Source organism: Elephas maximus, chromosome 9 (assembly GCF_024166365.1).
Source record: "Elephas maximus indicus isolate mEleMax1 chromosome 9, mEleMax1 primary haplotype, whole genome shotgun sequence".
NCBI lineage: Eukaryota > Metazoa > Chordata > Mammalia > Proboscidea > Elephantidae > Elephas > Elephas maximus.
In genome coordinates this window covers 73,349,092-73,370,073 of record NC_064827.1, presented here as the reverse complement: position 1 = coordinate 73,370,073, position 20,982 = coordinate 73,349,092, and the positions used below count along the sequence as shown (strand labels likewise).

The window sequence follows — 20,982 nt, the reverse complement described above, 5'->3', positions numbered from 1 at the left end:
GAATATTATCCTATCACTGACCACGTTGTCCTTCAGGATAGATCTTGAAATGTTCTTTTTGATGAAGAATGAAACATCATTCCTCTTCAATTTGTCATTCCAGGCATAGCAGACCATATGATTGTGCAATTCAAAATGGTCAATAGCTGTCCATGTCAGCCCTCTAATACCTAGGATATCGATGTTTATGCATTCCATCCCACATGCCTGTAAGTTTGTTGTACTGTGGGAGCTTGTGTGTTGCTGTGATTCTGGAAGCGATGCCACCGGTATTCAAATATCAGCAGAGTCACCAATGGCAGACAGTTTTCAGCTGAGCTTCCAGACTAAAACACACCAGAAAGAAGGACTCCATGGTCTACTTCTGAAAAGAATTAGCCAATGAAATCATTATGATTAGCAGAGGGACGTTGTCTGATATAGTGCTGAAAGATGAGCCCCTCAAGTTGGAAGGCACTCAAAAGACGACTGGGGAAAAACTGCCTCCTCAAAGCAGAGTTGATCTTAATGACGTGGATGGAGTCAAGCTTTTGGGACCTTCACTTGCTGATGTGGCATGTCTCAAAATGAGAAGAAACAGCTGCAAACATCCATTAATAATTGGAATGTGGGATGTACTATTATTGTACTGCTATCTTTTCCTCCTGTCAATTCTATCAGTGTTTTCTTTGTCAAAAAAAAAAAAAAAATTTTTTTAATGTTGGGTGCATATGTATTTATGATTGCTAAATCTTCTTGATTAATTTACCTTTTTATCACCATGTAATGTCCATCTTTATCTCTTCTGACAGATTTTATCTTAAAGTTTACTTTGTCTGATATTAAGATTGCCACCCCGTATCTCTTTGGTTGTTATTTGCATGCAATATTTTTTTCCTGCTTTCTCTTTCAACCTGTTTGTGTTCTCAGGTTTAAGGTGTGTCTTTTGTAAACAGCATATAGTTGAAATTTAATCCATTCTACCACTCTCTGCCTTTTGTTCGGAACATTTAGTACACTTACATTCACTGTAATTAGTGATAAGAAGTGATGTACTTCTGCCGTTATTTATTTATTTATTGTGTGTGTGTGTGTGTCTTAAGCCCTCTTTTCTTCAACCTGTACTACTGCTTGCTTTTATGTTTTGTTGTTTTTGTAGTAAGCCTTTCTGTTTCCCTCTCCTTTCCCTCTGTGTACATTTTTATATACTTTCTTACTGGTTACCTTGAATATTGCATTTAAGAGCTTATATTTACAACATTCTAGCGTAAGTTTGTATCAACTTAACTTCAGTAACATACAATAAATTCTATATCTATACCATTCCTCACCCCCTTGTGTTGTGTTGTTCTCACTAATTGCTGTGTCTTTGTATTTCATGTCTCCTGTAACATAATTTTATCCTTTCCCTTTATATGTTTGTTATTAAAAGCATGAAGGACAAACATTTAGAATTATTAAGCATGAATGCATTATTACTAGTCAGTCCTTATGCTTGTTCATGCATTTCCCTTTATAAGGGATCTTTCTTTTTCATATATAGCTTTGAATTCCTTTTTAGTTCTTCTCCCTTACATCGACAGAACTCCCATTAGTATTTTTTTCTTTTTAATTGTGACAGTTTAGTTTCTTATTAAACAGTTAATGTAGAAATTGTTCTGACATTGGTTGCCAGCCCTGTGATGTGTCAATGCTGCTGAATCTTTCTATTAGTGCCGTAGATGTATAGTATCATATCATATGCAAAAAGGGATAGGTTTAATTCTTTTCTACCAATTTGGATGCCTTTATTTCTTTTCTTGCCTTATTGCTCTAGCTAGGACTTCCAGCACAATGTTATTTTTCTACTCTCTATTTCATTTATTTCTGCTCTTATCTTTATTATTTCCTTTCCTCTGGTGGCTGTGGGCTTCTTTTGCTGTTCTCTTTCTATTTAAGTTGTAGGGCTAACATTTTGATTTTGTCCCTTTCTTCTTTTTTGATGTGTGCCCCTATTGCTATAAATTGACCTCTAAGCACTGCCTTAGGTGAGTCCCATAGGTTTTGGCATGATGTGTTTTCATTCTCATTTGATTCTATGTTTTTTTTTTTTATTCTATCTTTGATTTCTTCAATTACACAGTGCTTTTTAAGCAAGGTGTTATTCAATTTCCATGTATTTCATTTTTTTTTTTTCCTTGCTCTTCCTGTTATTATTTTCTTCTTCTGTGGTGTCGTGATCAGAGTGTATTACCTCAATGTTTTGGATTTTGTTGAGGGTTGTTTTGTAGCCTAAGATGTGGTCTATTCTGGAGAATGTTCCATTTGCATTGGAACAGAATGTATACTTTGCTGCTGTTGGATGGACTGTTGTATATACGTCAATGAGGTCAAGACGGTTGATCGTGGCTTTAAGATCTTCTTCATCTTTGCTTAGTTTGTTTGTAGGTGCTCTGTCCTTTACTCAGAGTGGTGTATTGAAGTCTCCTATTATTGTGGAACTGTCAATTTCTCTTCTCAGTGCTGTTAGTTTCTTTTATGTATTTTGGAGCCATGTTGTTGAATGGATAGGTATTTATTATGGTTATATCCTCATGGTGGATTGTCCTTTTAATTATTATATCATGTCCTTCCTTGTCTTTTATGGTGGATTTTGTCTTAAAGTCTGTTTTATCTGAAATTAATATTGCCACTCCTGCTCTTTTTTGTTTGCTGTTTGCTTGATGTATTTTTTTCCACCCTTTGATTTTTAATATACTTATGTTTCTAAGATGTGTCTTTTATACACAGCATATTGATGGGTCATGTTTTATTTTTATTTTTTATCCATTCTGTCACTCTCTGTCTCTTTGTGGGCATATTTAAGCTATTTACATTCAGCGTGATTTCTGACAGGTATGAGTTTATTGCTGCCGTTTTGTAGTGTGTTTTTTTGTGATGCTGACATTTTCTTGGTTCTTACTCTCTTGCACAGAATTCCTTTTGTTTGTGAATTTCTTTCATTATTGTAAATTTTGTGTTCACTGAGACTTTACACTTTTCTTATTTTGATGAGGGTTGTTAACTTTCTTTGTGGTTGCCTTGAAATTTACCCATATCTTCCTGAGTTTGAACCAATCTTTATTACTTGATATTGCCTTGACTCCCTTTATTGTTCTGATATGGTTGGCATTTACAGATTGAATTCTCTAGTTCACTGCTTTAAATATTTTAATTTTGCTTTATCCTTGAGAGTTCATTACCTAGGTCAACATTTGGCTAATAAAAAAAAATATATATTACCTGTGTCCTAAATTCATGTTGTTGTCTGACATTGTTGGTTCTCTAATTGAATTACTCCCTTTAATAATTCTTGTTTGGTTTTTACACAGTCCATTAATTTCTTTTTATCTGGAAATGTTCTAATTTCAGCACCATATTTGAGTTGAGAGTTTTGCAAGATATATTATCTTGGTTAGTATTTTTTTTTTTCAAGGATTTATATATGTCATCCCATTGCCTTCTTGCCTGCATGGGTTTTGCCAAGTAATCAAAACTTAGTCTTATCCTTTCCACTTTGTACATGACTTTTCATTTTTCTGAAACTGCTCTCAGAATTCTTTCTTCATTTTTGGTTTTGGCAAATGTGATTATGATATGCCTTGGTGATATTCTTTTGGTGTCTGTCCTGTATGGGGTTCATTGAGCTTCTTGGATGATCAGTTTTTCATCTTTCATGATATTAGGGAAGTTTTCTATCACCAAATATTCAATGATCCTCTCTGTGTTTTCCATTTTCTCTCCCTGTTCTGGAACTGTGATTATGCACAATTTTTTTATCTTGATTGTATCCCACGGAATTCTTAGGCTTTCTTCATTCTTTTCTCTGATTTTTCCTCAAACAATTTGGCATCCATGGATTTCTCTTCAATTTCACTGATTCTGTCTTCCCTTGTTTCAAATTTGTTCCTAAAATTTTCTATTGCTTTGTCCATTTCTTAAATTTTGTTTTTTAACTTTTGGATTTCTATTTGCTGTTTTTGTATTTCTAATTGTTTATTATTTTGACATTTTGTTTTTATATTATTTTCCCGAATTCTTCTATTGCTTTGTCTGTGTTTTCCTTGATTTTGGCTATGTGTTGGTTGGTTTCATCCATGTTTTCCATGATTTTGCCTGCCTTTTCCTTGATATCTTTCCTAATCTCTTGGAGAGCACTGAATATTATATCTTTGAATTTCCTATCAGGTAGTTCCAGTGACTTTTCTTCTGCTGGTCGGTCAACTGTTGCTTTATTGTGGTCACTTACTGGAGCCATCTTGTCCTGGTTTTTTTAATGTGTTTTGATATTTTCTGTTGTCTTCAAGAATTTCAGGTGTTATTTTCTTTATTTACTGATTGTAGGTTTGTTTCGTCCTGCTTTTTTGTTTCATGTGGTTTTGTCTGGGATAGTGGGCCAGGTGTGCTTTGTTACTTGCTCATTTGTAGGCACGTTTGTTCTCATCACCTTGTCATGGTGTGCAGGGTCAGTTGCAGAGCAGTTTAGAGAGTCTGGGATTCTTGAGTTGCAGCCAGTAAACATGGTCTTACTTAGTACTGGGTGTGTCCGTGCCATACCTCTATCTCCTATTGGGAATTCTGTGGAGGTGCCTTTCTGCAAGCTGGGTTGTTGGCTTTTTTCCAAGATGGCAATTCTGAGCCATGCTGTCTTAGTCATCCAGTGTTGCTGTAACAGAAATACCACAAATGGATTTATTCTCTCACTGTCTAGTAGGCTGTAAGTCCAAATTCAGGACATCAGCTCCAGGGGAAGGCTTTCGTTTCTCTGTCAGCTCTGGAGGAAGGTCCTTGTCATCAATCTTCCCCAGCTGAAGAGCTTCTCAGTGTCCAAAGGATGCACTTTTCTCCCTGTGCCTCTTTCTTGGTGACATGAGGTCCCCCTGTCTCTCTGCTCACTTCTCTCTTTTTTATACCAAAAGAGATTGGCTTAAGGCACAATCTAATCTTGTAGATCTCATCAGCATAACTGCTGCTAATCCATCTTATTAACATGCTAGTGATAGGATTTACAACATATAGGAAAATCACATGGATGACTAAATGGTGGAGAATCACACAATACTGGGAATCATGGCCTAACCAAATTGATACACATATTTTTGGGGAACACAATTCGATCCATGACACGTGCTGTTTGGTTAGGAACCTCCATTCTGTATCTCTGCTCCTTCCCCATTTTTTATCAGTTTCTTCATCTCCTCAGTGACTTCCAGTATAATACTTTATCTCTTCATTTGAAGTTCAGGGTTCTAGGATTGACATTTTTATCTGTTTTACTTGTTTTTTGGGGGGTCTTTATTGCAGTGAGATGGCTTAGTGAGTCTGACTAGTCTGCCAACTTGCCTCTGCCTCCCCATTAGTATTTTTTGTAGAGCTGGTCTGGTGGATATGAACTCTCTCAACTTCTGTTTTTATTGGAATATTTTGATTTCACCCCTATTCTTGAAGAAGGATATTTTCACTGGGTATAATATTCCTGGTTGATTTTTTTTTTCTTTCAGCACTTTAAATATATTATTCCATTGTCTTCTGTCCTCCAGAGAAAAATCAGCACTTGATCTTATTGGATATCTTTTGTATGTGACTGTTTGCTTCTCTTTCATCACTTTCAGGAGATTCTGTCTTTATCTTTAATTTTTGAGAACCTAACTATGATGTGTTTTGGTGTAGATTTCTTAAGCTTATCCTACTAAGGGTTTTATGAGCTTCTTACTTTTGTAGATTCATGTCCTTTGTTAGATTGGGGAAATTTTCTGTCATTATTTCTTCAAATGTTCTTTCTGTCCCTTTCTCTCTCTCATCTACTTCTGGAATTCTCATGAGTATACTAGGTCTCTTGTTGCTGTTCCCTAATTCCATTAAACTGTGCTCAGTCTTCTTGAGCACATTCTTGTTGCTCATCAGCACCCATAATTTTAACTGTCTTATCCTCTAATTTGCTGATTCTTTCTTCTGCCTGATTAAATCTGTTCATAAGTCCTTCCATTGTGTTTCTTATTTCAGTTGAAATATCTTTTTTGGATCCTCATTTTGTTCTTGCACTGTTTTTCTTATTTCTTTTAGGTCTTTATTTCTTTTCTCTTAGTTCTTTAATTTTGTTTAATGTTTTTGTATCATATTCTTCCATTTTTCCCTCCATTTTTCATGTTCAGTTGGATGGGCCATTGTTTCTCTGTTCTTTGTGTGTCTTATGAGTTTTTGTTGGGGACATTGGAATTTTCAAGGGTGTTAATTTTCTCCGTTTTCCCCAGTATTTGATGTTTGTACCTTCACTACTTTCTGCAAAAATCTCTTAGGTGGGTAGAACCTCTGGCCTTTTTTTTTTTTTTACCATTTCCTCTTAGTCTTTATGATAGCTCCTTCTTCCTCCCTGGATTAACCGGGATTTAAAAGTTCCAGATCTCATTTCTCAACTTTCAGTTTCTCCCAAACACACCAGAGGATATGCTGTGGTCAGTCTGTCCATCAGCATTCACCACAACTCAGGCGAGATATCATGATGTAGCAGTCAGTCTGTCCACAAGGGGGCGCAGTCCCCTCTCTCTGGTTATTACTCCCTTTCTCTGTTTCTGCAATCAGGTTTTTAGTTGGAAAATCCATACCAACAAGTCCCTTTCTGGATCGAGCATTGCCTTCTGGTTTTGCCTGAGGTTTCCTTCTCTGCTGTGTGGGGGCTGTTTATATCTGAGCTGGTATTCAGAGGAATCACCGGCAGACTTTCCTCTGTTGCAGGAGGAGGAAGAGCTAGCACTCCCCAGAAACACCTCTGAGAGATCCGTCTTACTGGTTTCAGAGCCATAGTGGCCCTGTGGTTGTCAGTTACCAGCAGCTGACAGTTACGGTTGGGAATAGGGTAATCATACTCTGAACAGACCCCAGGGAAGTCTGCCTGTCCTCTATATAGTCTAGACTCTATGGATTAAAGTTGACTCCCACGACATACCCTATGTCAAAGTGCAGAACTCTCTTTCCAACTACATACCAAGGGGAGGTGAGATTGCCTTTAAACCATGACAATGTACTTCACAAGACTGATGCAGAAACAGATATGAGGGTACTGCTGCCTTCTATTAAGCCAGACATTAAAGAGGTTTGCAAAAGTGCAAAACAATGTCATCCTTCTCACTAAATTTTTTTTTGTTTGGAAAATGTGGTTATTTTTTATAAATATATGTTATTTTTATTAACATGTAATAGATTTATTGTTGTTTTAAAATGGATTAATAAATACTTTAAAAGTTAAGAAAAATGTATACCCATCCCATCATATGTAGGCTGTGGGTATAGCCTCCACTCAAGATGCCTGCTTCCTAGCACACAACATCCTCAGTCAGCAGTCCTCAGTGCCAACTGTAAGGAGGAGCAGACAGACCCAACCTGATTCCTAGGGAGGTCTGTCCTGTTGGTTTCAGAGGCCTGAGCTATGTGGTGCATAGGGAGGCAGGTAAAGTGCTGACTTTGGGAGCAGGCTCCATCGTGGGGGCCTTCTGTAGCAGTTTGCAACAGCCTGGTGACTAACAATTACCAGATGGGGGAGGGTGTGTCCTCTATATAGTCTAGACTCTATGGATTCCCATGGAGGTCTGCCTTGTTGCTATCAGAGTCCCCCCAGTAGATTGTTGGCTGTGAATGCAACCTCCACGCAATACTCGTGCTTCTGAACACACAGCAGCCTCAGTCAGCAGTCCCCAGTGCCAACTGGAAGTGGAGGCAGACTAACCCCAATTGACCTCCAGGTGGTTTGTCCTGTTGGCTTCAGAAGCCAGAGCTATGGGGTACACAGGGACTCAGGCAGAATGCTGACTATGGGAGCGGACTCTAGTGCAGAGCCCTTCTGTAGTAATTCACAGCAGGCTTCCAAGTGACAGTGTCCAGGTGGGGGGGCTGTCACACTCCAAACGGACCTCCAGGGAGGTTTGTCTTGTTGCTATCAGAGCCCTCCCTGTATTATGTTGGCTTTTTTTTTTTTTTTTTAGTGGGTATAGCTCCACTAAACACGCCTGTTTTTTAGCACACAGCAGCCTCAGTCAGCCGTCCTCAGCACCAACCGAAAGGGGGAGCAGACAGCCCTGAAATGACTCCCCAGGAGGTCTGTCCTGTTGGTTTCAGAGTTATGGAGTGTGCAGGGAGGCCAGTAGATTGTTGACTGTGAGAGCAGACTCCACTGCACAAGCCTTCTGTAGTAATTCATGGTAGGCTTGTGATGGATGGTATCTAGATGGGAGAGTTACTGGCACACTAATCAGACCTCCCGGGGAGGTTTGCCTTGTTTATTTTAGAGCAGAAGCTTGAGGTCCTGTCTCTTTGTTCAAGCAGGGGCTATGGCGGTTAGGGAAGCAAGCACTTTTTCTGGGGCCACTACTCCAGTTTATAGCAGCCAGTGGCCCACTTGGCTGGGGGAGGGACAGGGACGGTGGCAGAAATTATTTTCCTACTGTATGCCACTTGTTATTTGTTGTTTCTTGCCTGTCTGCAGTTCCCTGCTGCTTTCCTCTACTCCCCAATTTAAATTCCCTCAAAGCCAAGCACCGTTTCTTTGTTGTATTTGTGAGGGAGGGTCAGAATCATCCCTCCAAGGGATGTGGAGGCAGAGTCACTTATTCACTGAAGTTGCTAATAAAGACTTAGGATGGAAGGCTCAATGGAAAAAACAACAGCTGCTCCTGATGCATAATAGATATTCATTATTTTCCTTACTTCTCAAACATTCTAAAAGTTTCTCACTCTCTACCAGCACTTCTGATGGTCTAGATTGTTTGTTCGGATCAATCCCGGGTTGATTTAAACCCCTAGCTACCTTGCTCTTGTTAGGTTGTGGCTGCTGCAGTTGCCCGCTTGCTGTTCTTGCCAGGTATGGAAGCACCAAGAGGAGCCCCAAAGAATCTCTCAAGTTCCATATATACCCATCTCTGCCCCCTTTAAGTCACAGATGCCTTAGCTTCTCATGATTATGATTAGCAGGGTTGATTCTCTGTCAGAAAAGACAATTTCACCTTTGCTTCCCAACCTGCCAACATAAGAAGCTCAACTGACTAGGCAGTAGTTGCAGGTTCAATAGAACTCTTACTGTGTCACAGAGAAAGCATTTACTTTCTGGAGACTGGGATCTCTAATCCCAGGGAGGCTAAAAATTCAGTAGGAGAAGCATAAATTCACCAATTTGTTCAGTGGAAGTGCTGGAGAGAGGGATCAAATCTACTTGCACCTTGAGGTTCCCAGACCCCTGTACTCTACCTATTGGTGATACAGCATTATACTTTGGCTATAGGTTCAGTGTATATCCTGCATCTGGAGGACACTTCCATCCCCTCAAGATGTTCTTAATAAACTGACTTTCAGAGGAAATTCCAATAGTTTATCTGCTTAGCAGCTGCTGAGGATTGTGCAATACTGGTTAGAGCCAGCAACAGATTGTCAGATATTTAACAGGGAGATCTGGGGAATAAGATAGCTACTCCTTGGAAACTTTATGGGGCAGTTCTACTCTGTCCTATAGGGTTGCTATGAGTTGGAATCAACTCGACAGCACTGGGTTTTTTGGGTTATAGTGAGATTTGATAAGCAACCCTAGCAGTCTGAAAGGCTGAACACATGTGCAAAGTTTCAGGCATGCTCAGGAGACACCCAAGAGGGCCAAGCTCTCTGCATACCCTTGCCTGAATCCAGGGACTTATGTATATATACGGAAGACAAAAGCAGACTTGCCAGTGGATAAAAGCTAGGGCAGCCTTAAAAAAATTTAAAAAGCTAGGGCAGATTTGCGCTAACTGAATATTGAATGTGTTCCCCAACCCACATACAGATCCAAAGTAAAGGGTGAAAGCCTTGTTGGGTCTGAGCAGCCCCTGACCAACCATAACCACCAAAAACTGAACCCACTGCAGTCAAGTCTATTTCGACTCATAGCAACCCTACAGGACAAGGTAGAGCTGCCTCATAGGGTTTCCAAGGCTGTAATCTTTATGGAAACAGACTAGCACATCTTTCTCCTGTGGAGCGGCTGATGGATTTGAACCGCCAACTTTTTGTTAGCGGCCAGGCACTTTAACCCACTGTGCCACCAGGGCTGTCTGACCAATCCTTGAGTGACTTCTAATCTATGGTAATGCAGTGATGACCCTCTAGGAAACTAGGTTTAACAACAACAACAAAAAAAAATGTACACAACTACAACAAAAAAGTGAGCAGAGACAGCAGCTGCATAGTGTTAGGGAGACACTCGTTATAGAATTAGTTCAGGGAAGTCACTAAGTTTGGTCTGGAACAGCTGTAGGAGTGAATGCCTTAGGCTACTCATTTATCATCTGTTTTCTCTGACTTCACCCTCAAGAAAGGCTTTTGTATAGAAGCCTGAGACTCTGTACTCATTTGTGAAATAAGATGAAGGCCTGATTTTCCAAGATAAAGAGAGGGGAGAGGCAAGGGCAGACCTGAACCCATTTATTCTCAATGTATCATCTCACAGAGGATGAATAGACTTCTTCCTTACACCAAGTCTCAAACTACTCTTCTTCCCCCATATCATAAAAAAAAAAAAAATCATACTCCAGCTTATATCACACTTCCTTCACCCTTGAATTTCTAAATGTTTATGTAATTTTAGTTATTTCTTGGATTTTGTTTTTTTTTTTTGTTTCCCTATGTTTCTCAAGGATCATTTTGCTTGGTGGGAGCCAGCAGTCTATTAGTCACCTTAGCAAGAAAGTTGAAACCCAAGGGCTCCACAAAGTAAAACAAGCCACCCCAAGGTAGCACGGCTAAGAAAAGTTTTTGACAGGTTTGAAATCAGAGTTTGGTTTTCTCTACATCCTGTTCTGATTTCCTTCTGCCACAGCATCTAGCATTCCTAGGAAATGCTCAGAGAAATCTTCACTGCTAAGAATAGAAAATTCACATGCCCATTGGGTAAAAAAATTATCAAATACAAAATCACCAACACATTTTGCATTTTCTCTTCTCACATTCCTTGGTAAGTCCTGGGCCTAAGGAGCCAAGTATGAAGCTAGGGCAATTATTTCATGTTTGTCTCTGAGAAGCTGCCAGGGGAATTGCACTCTAGAGGCCCAGAATATAGAAATGCTCCTATCATAATTTCCACAAAGAACTTCTAATATCCATTGCTGAAATATGGGTTGCTGCTTTCTAGCCAGCCCACTGCAACCTACAACCCTGGGTTCTCTCACTTTTCTTTGTTCCAAGGTGAGAAGTGCCCCAGATGCTTGAGGTCTGGTCCTCTGAGATCAAAAGGGAGAACTGTAGGAATAGGGTGAGGATTCCTTTGGTGATGAATGCTGTTTGGGCCAGATAAATATGGTGAGTGCTGAGAGAAAGGGGCAGGGTTATACTCTCCCTCTGAGACCCACAGAGATTCCATCCAGCCTTACTTCCCTTTTCTCTCAGACCATTCTGTGATGAGCAGAGGGAGATCTTCCTATGTCTGCCTGCTTCTGCAGAGGGAGAAGTTTATCTCCAAGGTGGCTGCGATGCAAAGTATTTAAGAACATGAGATTTGGCTTCAGAGCCCCAGTTTGTCACTTACGATCTTCTTTGTGCAATTGTGAGAGTGACTTAATCTTACTGAGCTTTGTACAACTCATCCGTGAAGTGTGGCTAATAAAAATATATACTTCACATATTTGTGAGTATTCAGTTAGATGCTGCATCGTATAGTGCTTATGGACCAATAAATGGCAAGTCTCATTGCCTGTGTGTTAGCTGAGGATGTAGAAGCCAGGGAAAGTGGACCTTAGCAGATATGTAGCAAGAAGGAAAGTAATCTGGAACTCATCTTTCTAACCAGTACTTGTCACTTTGCTTTTGTCTCCTAATCTTCCTGCCAGATTATTTTCCTTTCCCAGGTGCATTGAAGAGTAGGGAAGAGATGGGGCTGATTTAGAAGGGAAGGTCTAAGCACCTGAAACTTTAGACACAAGTGAATTGGACATGATTATATCAGTGAGGGCCACATGTATCACCTTTCTACATATTTCTTATCTCTCTCTGTCTTTTTTCTTCTTTCCAGAAGGAGTAGTGACATGGACAGAAGCAACCAGTCTAGTGTCTCTGAATTCCTCCTCTTGGGGCTCTCTGAGAAGCCAGACCAGCAGCCTCTCCTATTTGGCATCTTTCTGGCCATGTACCTGGTCACTGTTGTGGGCAACATGCTCATCATCCTGGCCATCAGATTTGATCTGCACCTCCACACCCCCATGTACTTCTTCCTGTCCAACCTCTCTTTTGCTGATGCCTGCTTTTCCACCACCACGGTCCCCAAGATGCTGGTGAACATCCAGACACATAGTCAGACCATACCCTATGGGGAGTGCTTAGCCCAGATGCATTTTTTCATGACATTTGGGGCTCTGGATGACTTCCTTTTAGGGGTGATGGCCTATGACCGCTTTGTGGCCATCTGCAGGCCTCTTCACTACCCTACAGTCATGAGTCCTCTTGTGTGTGTGCTCCTTCTTGCAGCATGCTGGATTTTCACTAACCTTGCTGCCCTCTTACACACTCTGCTCATGGCTAGGCTATCTTTTTGTGCAAGCAACACCATCCATCACTTCTTCTGTGATGTACTCCCTCTGCTACAGCTCTCCTGCTCAGAAACCAGCACCAACCAGATAGCCCTGTTCCTTGTGTGCTCCATGATACTCACTGGTCCTCTTTCACTGATCATCCTGTCATATGCACGTATCATCACCACCATCCTCAGGGTCCCATCTGCCTCTGGCAGACAAAAGGCCTTCTCCACTTGTGGGTCTCACCTAACTGTTGTCTTTTTGTTTTATGGCACAGCAATTGGTGTCTATTTGTACCCCCCTTCCTCACACTTAGGGGAGAAAGAAAAGGTTGCAGCTGTATTTTACACAGTGGTGACCCCCATGTTGAACCCCTTCGTTTATAGCCTCAGAAACAGTGACATGAAAACTGCAATGAGAGGGCTTTTTGGAATTAACACACTCTCTTCTCAGGGACTTTAATCTTATATACATATTTGGAAGTTACAATTTGGAGGGCTCAAGTGTTTATAAAGCACTTTTTTGCTTAGCTTTTAGAGAAACATTACTTGAAAATTAGTTCCTGAAACCCCAAAATCTGACAATGTATATGGTTAGTATATTTCATAGAGAATTTGCATTTTTTATAAATGTAAATATTTCTCTGGTGTAGTGAGTGTGATCTGAACCTGACTGGGACAAGATGATTGAAAACTTTATTTGCAGCTATTCTAAAGAAAGTGTGTGTATTTTTAGAAGATAAAATCCAGCCATCATTTTTTAATCTTTCTCATTTACCAAGCATTGTGTCAGACACAGGAGATACTGATTCTCTGCCTTATGGAGCTATGTGATATGTAGTTGCACACATGTGAATATATGTAATTGCACATATGCAATTAACTATAGTACAGGCCTGATCATGATGATTTTTCCATAAATCTTGTCTGATTCTGGAGTCTGAACTCTTACATGCTTTAGTATCCTGCTTCTCAATGCTAATGTCTGTACCAATAGAGAGATTTATATTCAACAAATGTATATGTTAATGCCACACCCCAGGTACTGTGCCATGCACTATTGGTAAAATGCAAAAATAATTAACGTATTGTTCCTATCTATAGATGGTGGAGACAGACACACATTTATGCAAATGCCAATCATGTCAGATAGTGATAGCTGTCATACGTAAGTCTTGGGACACAGAAAGAAGAATTCTGCCTGGAGGTGGTCAGTTATAGTTTTACTCATGAGGTGACATTTTATTGAGCCTTAAAGTGTGAACTCCTTTGAACTGGTGAAGAAAGATGAACAGTGAGGATTCATTCTATGGGGACAGACCATTTGCAGTAGAGGCCATGCTGTTTTTTGGAACCATCTAGTCTATCTTTGAAATTGTTTCTTATTGGTTACCTCTCTGAATGTAGGCCTTGCCTTTTCTTTCCCAGTAGTTTGCATAAAATCTTTTGCTCAATTGTATTCTTTGTGGCTGTCTCTCCTTTTTTGGGGTGTCAGTGCTTCTCAATTCTGGCTGCAGATTAGTTTTCTCTGAAGCTCCAGAACTATTTAGAGATGAGATCTTAGTATCTTTCATAAAAACAAAGCAGGCAATTCTAGTGCAGCCAGGTTTGAGAAACATTGTGGAATTTCTTTCCCAGCAAAAAAAGAGCAGGTGAAGTAAAGCATGAAAATAGCTAATTTGACTAGTTTGTTATTTACCCTAACCCTTTCTGTTGAGTTGGCTCCAACTCATAGTGACCCTGTAGGAAACAGTATATTCTGGTAAAAACACTAGATTGACTCTTCACTGAAATTAAAGCCAAAATTTTTATTGAAGGTATTATTACATTTTCTAAAATGGAGAAACACACAGCATTCAAACAGACTGCAGCACATGTCCTGCCTTGCAGGGAGAACAGCGGGGTATTTAACAGCGAGAGTAAACAAAGACAAATACCTTCACATCAAAGAGGGTGCAGGGGAAGGAAGGAGAAATTTATAAGGGGTTGTCAAGCTACAAACTTTCTTAATGTCAATTTCTAGCCTAACACAAATCTCTTATTCCTTATACGCTTTGACTAAGACAATATTTCTAAAGTGAGACATTATAAACATTCTTGATGTGGGGGATTTAGTGCTGGATTGCAGACTGAGTCAAACCTAGTTGGAGTGCTTGAAATGTAAAGTTGACCATTTGGTTAGGAAAGAGTGAATATTAAAAGAGCTCTAAATCTGAAGCCTTTCAAAATGTAAATATTGCCCATCAGGCTAAGAAGGAGTGAATTAGGGCCCAGACATTTACTGGGTGAATTCCCCAAAAGCAGTTAAGATAGCAAGTTTATTTACATAAGTTAAAACTCCAGTCTCTGCACTCTTTGTGTTACATTCAAGACTTTTCAACTGTAATCTGTCTCCTTATTTTAACAAACTTAGTCTATACTGGGCAGTGTTTCATTCCGTTGTACATAGGGTCACTATGAGTCAGAGCTGACTGGACAGCACCTAACAACAACAACAACAATCTATACCTAGTTCCAAATTTATGAAGAACTAGAAGAAATACAGTGGAAAAATCTCACTTAGCAAAGATTTAATTTGGGAGTCAGAATGTGGAAAAAAGACTTGATATGTACCTATCTTGGATATTAAGTTATTTACAGGTTCTAACTTCATTTAACATTATCAGTTCTTCTAAACCCTGGTTGGCCTTGGTCAACCTTCTCTGGGGCCAGTTATGTAAACATTCTTTACAGGCACCAAGCAATTCTTTATCTAGGGTAGAAATTCTGACTCTTGACTTTATTTCTCAAGTACTAAAACTTTGACAAGAAGGCTGAACAGGTTATTTAGAAAAGAAGAAATGCAAATCTTAGTTTAATTCAGAATGGAGTCTTTAATTTAGGTCTGAAGTCACCAAATTCAGATATGCCAGCACCTCAGTTTTTAAGATTCACAGCCACAAGTAGAATTGCCCATAGGGTTCCCAAGGGTGTAATCTTTACAGAAGCAGACTGTCACATCTTTCTCTCACAGAGTGGCAGGTGGGTTTGAGCTGCTGACCTCTCAATTAGCAGTCAGTTCCTTTAACCACTGGGCCACCAGGGCTCCATAGCCTGTTTCCTATTCAGGTCAGGATCTGACAGGTGAGATGTTTGGTTTCTATGCAACACTTGAGCTGCTCTTCTTTCTATGGGCCATGACTGAGCCATTTCAAACCAGTTTGAAGCACTGGGTCTCAGCAGTGTTTCAGAACTTGTTTCAGGTGTTTCCGTCTCCGGGGGCATATGAGAGTGCTCCCACATCAAACAATTTTTCAAATACAGCTTTATGTTCCATCACTTGCTTTCCAATACTGTGAAGATTTACTTTGCATTTGTATTCCTGTAGTTATTGCAGGTATACATAAGCCAGATTCTGCTCCTCTTATGATGAATAAGGTATGTATTCCCACAGCAGGGACTGCTGTTTCTTGTTGGGACTATGCTGAAATCTATTCCAAATTATTAGTCCAGAGAAAATGTGGGAAGACAGGCATTTTGAAGAAGACAAATATGATCTGGACAGTCATTTGCCTCAGATGAAGCCTTTATCATTTATCAGTTGCTGCATAATAAACCACCCCTAAACTCAGTGTTCAAAAAAAAAAAATAACAATCATTTACTTTATGTTTCTGAGGGTCAGCAATTTGGGCTGGGCTCAGTTGGGCTGTTCTTATGCTCATTTTGGGTTGACTCACTAACATGAGAGAGTAGGGAAAAGAGACAAGGAAGCAAGAAAAGCCAATGAGAAACTGTACTGAACATAACTCAGAGTTGTTTCACCAGAGGACAGGGATGCAGTGGCATTTATATTTCAATTTCTATTAGCTGTCAGTTTTGTTTTTACTACTTTCCCACTAATTTCTTTCTTCCTTTTTTTTTTTTTTTTAAGAGTTTTTTTTCTCTTTGGTCTCCTGCAGTTTGTCTATTATACGGCTGTTGTATTTTACTTTGAATTTACCCTGCTTTGATTTCATTCGACTTCTTGAATCTGTGAACACATGCTGGTGCAATATAGTTCTTTTTGAAATGCTGTTTTGACCCAGTTTTGAGGCCCTGGATAGAAGTAGGTCACTTTCCCTTCTTGGGCAGCTGATTAAATCCACACTGTAACCCCTTCCCTTATCGGGCTCCCAGACTCTGGGGCCCCCATGCCCCAGGGCCAGGCAACAAACCATTAGCATCAGCTCCTATGCCCTGGAGCCCAGAATTATTCAAAATACCCAATTCCCAGGGAGTCTGCAAAACATAGCTAACCCCACCCTTCTTGCCACACAAAAGTCTTCTCCTACATTTCCGGCTCATAGTTACCCTGTCCCCAGGGAAACCCCCTGTGTGACCTTGCATAGTAGGCTTTTCTTGTTTGGAGCTATAGGTAACAAAGGGTTCTGCTTTTCATTTAGCTGCATGATAGAAGAACCTATAATCATACCTAATATCATATGATATGAAACAATCTGTCATTAGTTTTGGAAAAATCTCAGGCCCTATCACTTCAAATATTGCCTCTGCCCCATTATTTTCTATCTCCTTCTGAGACTCTGAATACGCATGCATATGATAAACGCTTTGAGTGTTTCCCTCATTGTTTTTTTGGTTCTGTTCTGTTTTTCTTTTTGTGATTCAGCTATGAGTTTACTAATTTTATTTTCTGCTGTGTTCAGCTTGCTATTAAACCATCCAATTAATTATTTTTTGGTAATTGCTTTATTGTGATATAACTCATGTGTACAGTTCAGCCATTTAAAATGTACAATTCAATGGTTTGTAGTATATTCATAGACTTGTACAACCATCACCACAATCAATTTTAGGACATTTTTATCATCCCCTAAAGAAACTCCAGACCCTTTAGCGGTAACCCCCTAGCCACCCATTTCCACCACCACGGTCCCATCCTCCCCCTCCCCCATAATCTTCCCATTCCTGTTGTTGTGATGGAGACCATTAATCTACTTTCTCTTTCTATAAATTTGCCTATTTGGGGCATTTCATATAAATGGGATCATATAATATGTGGCCTCTCTTGTCTAGTGATGACCTTTCTTCTTCAATATCTGCAATTATCTTGAAGCAGACATCTGCTGTTACTTGAGAAAGACTCCTCCCAGCCATAGGATCTCGTTTCCTAAGCACCACAAGATTATAGGAAATTTTAGTACGACTTTTGGGAGTCCACATCCCATCCTACATGCTGCTCTAGAACTCCTCAAATGTTTCATGAGAGGAAAACTGGCAGTGTTTGGAGTGCCTCAATATTCCAATATGTCACATGAGGCCTGCTTGAACATGAAAAGTCTTGCTAGTTTCTCTTTACCCCAGTATAATTTTCTATGAGGGTCAAGCCCAATTGATTCTGAGTCCACTATCAGCAAATGGTCAATTTGATGGGATAAATGAATCCAGGCCTCACAGAAGAGGTAACATTTCATGATGGATTTTGAAGTGAGGATAAGACATTACAAAACATAGAATAGGGAGAGTTTTTCAAGGTATGAAGAATAAAATGCACAAAGGCACAGACATGTCAAGAAAGACAAATGAGAGACTGCCAGTCTATTGGTGAGGCGACATGTAGATCTAAAGTTCCTGATTTCAGGGTCTTCAACTATTTCCTTGATGTAGTCAGTGGCATGTAGACCAGGGACTGCCAGTTAAAATGCTCTCTGGATATTCATTCACTGATCAGTCTGTTACCACAATTTTGCAAGTTAGAGCCACCTGCCACAAACAGCCAATTCTTGAGACAGGGGTGAGGTGGGTAGCAAGAACTTCATTAGATATATGGAGACAGAGGGGAATGATCTCTTCCTAAAGTCACCTGCCTCACTGAACTACAGGTCTGCTAGGGTTTTTAAGGGAAAAGGGGCCACAGGTTTTAGGGACTTGAGGAATGTGCGTTCTCTTTCTTCTGTTTGGTTTCAGTGGTCATATCTCAAACATGTTCATCTTTTTGTGCCATTATCACATTGGTTCAGGGGGTGGCTGTCTTATTCGACAGGCTTAGATCAATATCACTTGTTTTTCATGGTCCTTAGAGGAAACTTTGGTTAACACTTAACCTTTTGGAGGAGCTAACACCAGGACTGTACTTGGACACAGGGATGGGCTAGGGGAGGGAAAGAAGAGAAAGGAGAAAGAAGAAAGAAGAAGGAAAAAAAATGGCTCAGGTACTGTTCAAGATATGGCTGAGCAGCCTGTTTCAAGACTATGCTTATGATTCAAAGTCAGAAATTTGCTGCTGCTACTGTAATTCTGGTCACCATCGATACAAGGCGTGGGTGGTAGCAGATAACGGAAACTGCATGTACCATTCAAGAGGAAGGTGGTCCAGGGGCATGATATACCCTTATTTTATATTGAGACACATCCTAAATATCTTTTTAAGATTGGAAGCTAATTTTCTGGAGCCAGAGATTCATTTATTAGAACAAAAATCAGGGTAGACATGTCCCTTTGTGCATTTAAAATGGCAAATATCAAACTTCTCTCCCTCTCAAAGTCAGAGGCGCTAGTTATGATCTGTGTTTGTTTCTGCTTGAAGCAGAGCTTGCAGATCATAGCACTTTCTATGTGTTATAATTTTGAACTCTCAAAACTTTAGGTGATAGTTATTATAGTTACCATTACTATCCCATTTGTTTACATTTGGAAACTGAGACTTAAAAATGTTGATAACTTTTTGGAAGTCACACAGGTGGTGAATGGTAGCTCTAATACATGAACCCAGGTATTTCTGACTCCATGTAAGTCTTATTTTCATTAAAAAAAAAAAAAGATTTTGAAAGTCTAAGATCATTAGTGAGATCCTATTAGAGTCAGAATTACATAGGGAAGAGATTGACAAAGTACAGTGCAGTGCAGGTTCAAAAAGTTCTCCTTAGCATATTGTTAGAATATATCCTTATTAGCATCCCTATAGGGTCACTATGAATCAGGATTGACTCTATGGCAGTGGGTTTGGTTTTTTGGTTTAGAGGAGATGCAGTAATAAAATTGATACAGTTATATTTTAACAAATATAAACTCAGGCTGTTGGCATAGTGCTAAAGCATGGTTCAGTGAAAGAAACTCAATGACAGCTCAAAATATAATGCAAATACCCTCTCTCTGATCATGTGATCGGATTCTTAAATCATTTCAGAATATCTAACTAGAGACTCATGCTCACCCAAAGGGCATGCTTCCTTTGGGAGGTATCAGGATCTTTGAGAGCTTTTACACTTCCATCCTCTAGCTTCTTATTTGCCTTGCCCTGTCTTCAAATCATTTGTTAGTATTGAGAGGTTGTCCTTGGAACTGATTTAGAAAATAATATTGGAATCATTATTCCCTGTCCTTGAGCACAGAGAATATTAGGGCTCACAAAGACTCACAAGGACTCACAAGGACACATCGACTGGGCCCTGAAGTATAAAGACAAAAGCTAGGATAATCTTGGAAAAAGTCTTTTAGGGAACCTTTCACATAAGCCAATCAACCAGAACACAAGAGACTTTTAACTCTTACCTTTTAGCATTTAGTGAGTAGAAAATTTTTTGAACCAATGAAGACTCTTCTGACTGTTGTTACTGAAACCTGACCAATGATTGTTAAAAATGACAATTCAAAATGTAGGATCACAGTTTCTAGCCAATCTGTGAAAAGGTGAAGCTTTCAATGATTTTGCCTATTTGTAATGTTAATATATACTGATGATTCTCTAACGTTCCTTGGACTTGGGCAAACATGGCTGTAGCAGCATGCTTGTCCATTTTCCCACTTTTGTCTGTTCTATAATATTTCCTTGGACTGGAACAGACATGGCTCTAGCAGCATGCTTTTTCACTTCCCACTTTTGCCTTTTTGAATATATGCCAAGTAAAACTTTCTTTTTGCTTTGTTAAACTTTGTGATTTTTCTCCCCCTGCAACAGAGCTGTGTATGTGAACAGTGTGAGGAAAGCAAGGAGAGAGAGAAAACTAATAACTTTGAGGAGTATGTGGATTGCGTGTTCATTTAGACACAGTATAATAATTAAGAATATGCACTTTGGAGTTAGATACCTGGGTTTAGATTCTGCCTCCGCTGCTTACTAGCTGTGTAATCTTAGGCAAGTAATTTAATTTCTCTGAGCCTCTGTTTCTCATATGTACAATAAAATGATAAAAATATTTACCTTAGAAGAATATGTTGAACATAGTGAAGACCTAAGCACAGGATCTAGAACAATAAAATCATATAGATATATGCATACATGTCTCACATACTTTGGACATGTTATCAGGAGAAATGAATCCCTGGAGAAGGACATCATGCTTGGTAAAGTAGAGGGTCAGCAAAAAAGAAGAAGGCCTTAAATGAGGAGGGTTGACATAGTGGCTGCAACAATGGGCTTAAGCATAACAATGATTGAGAGGATGGCTGAGGACCAGGCAGTGTTTCGTTCTGTTGTCCTGTCGTACAT

General features: G+C 39.6%; 1 protein-coding gene across 1 annotated transcript; it reads left to right on the top strand.

Annotated features, from left to right (window-relative positions):
* Positions 1-12,032: 12,032 nt before the first annotated feature.
* On the top strand, positions 12,033-12,980 carry LOC126082469 (olfactory receptor 24-like). Its single transcript, XM_049894981.1, has one exon. It carries the CDS (start codon positions 12,033-12,035, stop codon positions 12,978-12,980), a length of 948 nt encoding a protein of 315 aa, XP_049750938.1.
* The last annotated feature ends 8,002 nt before the right edge of the window (positions 12,981-20,982 follow it).

What these genes read in the sequence shown, in the direction of transcription:
- LOC126082469 (XM_049894981.1), top strand. Translation starts at nt 12,033, where the DNA reads ATGGACAGAAGCAACCAGTCTAGTGTCTCTGAATTCCTCCTCTTGGGG.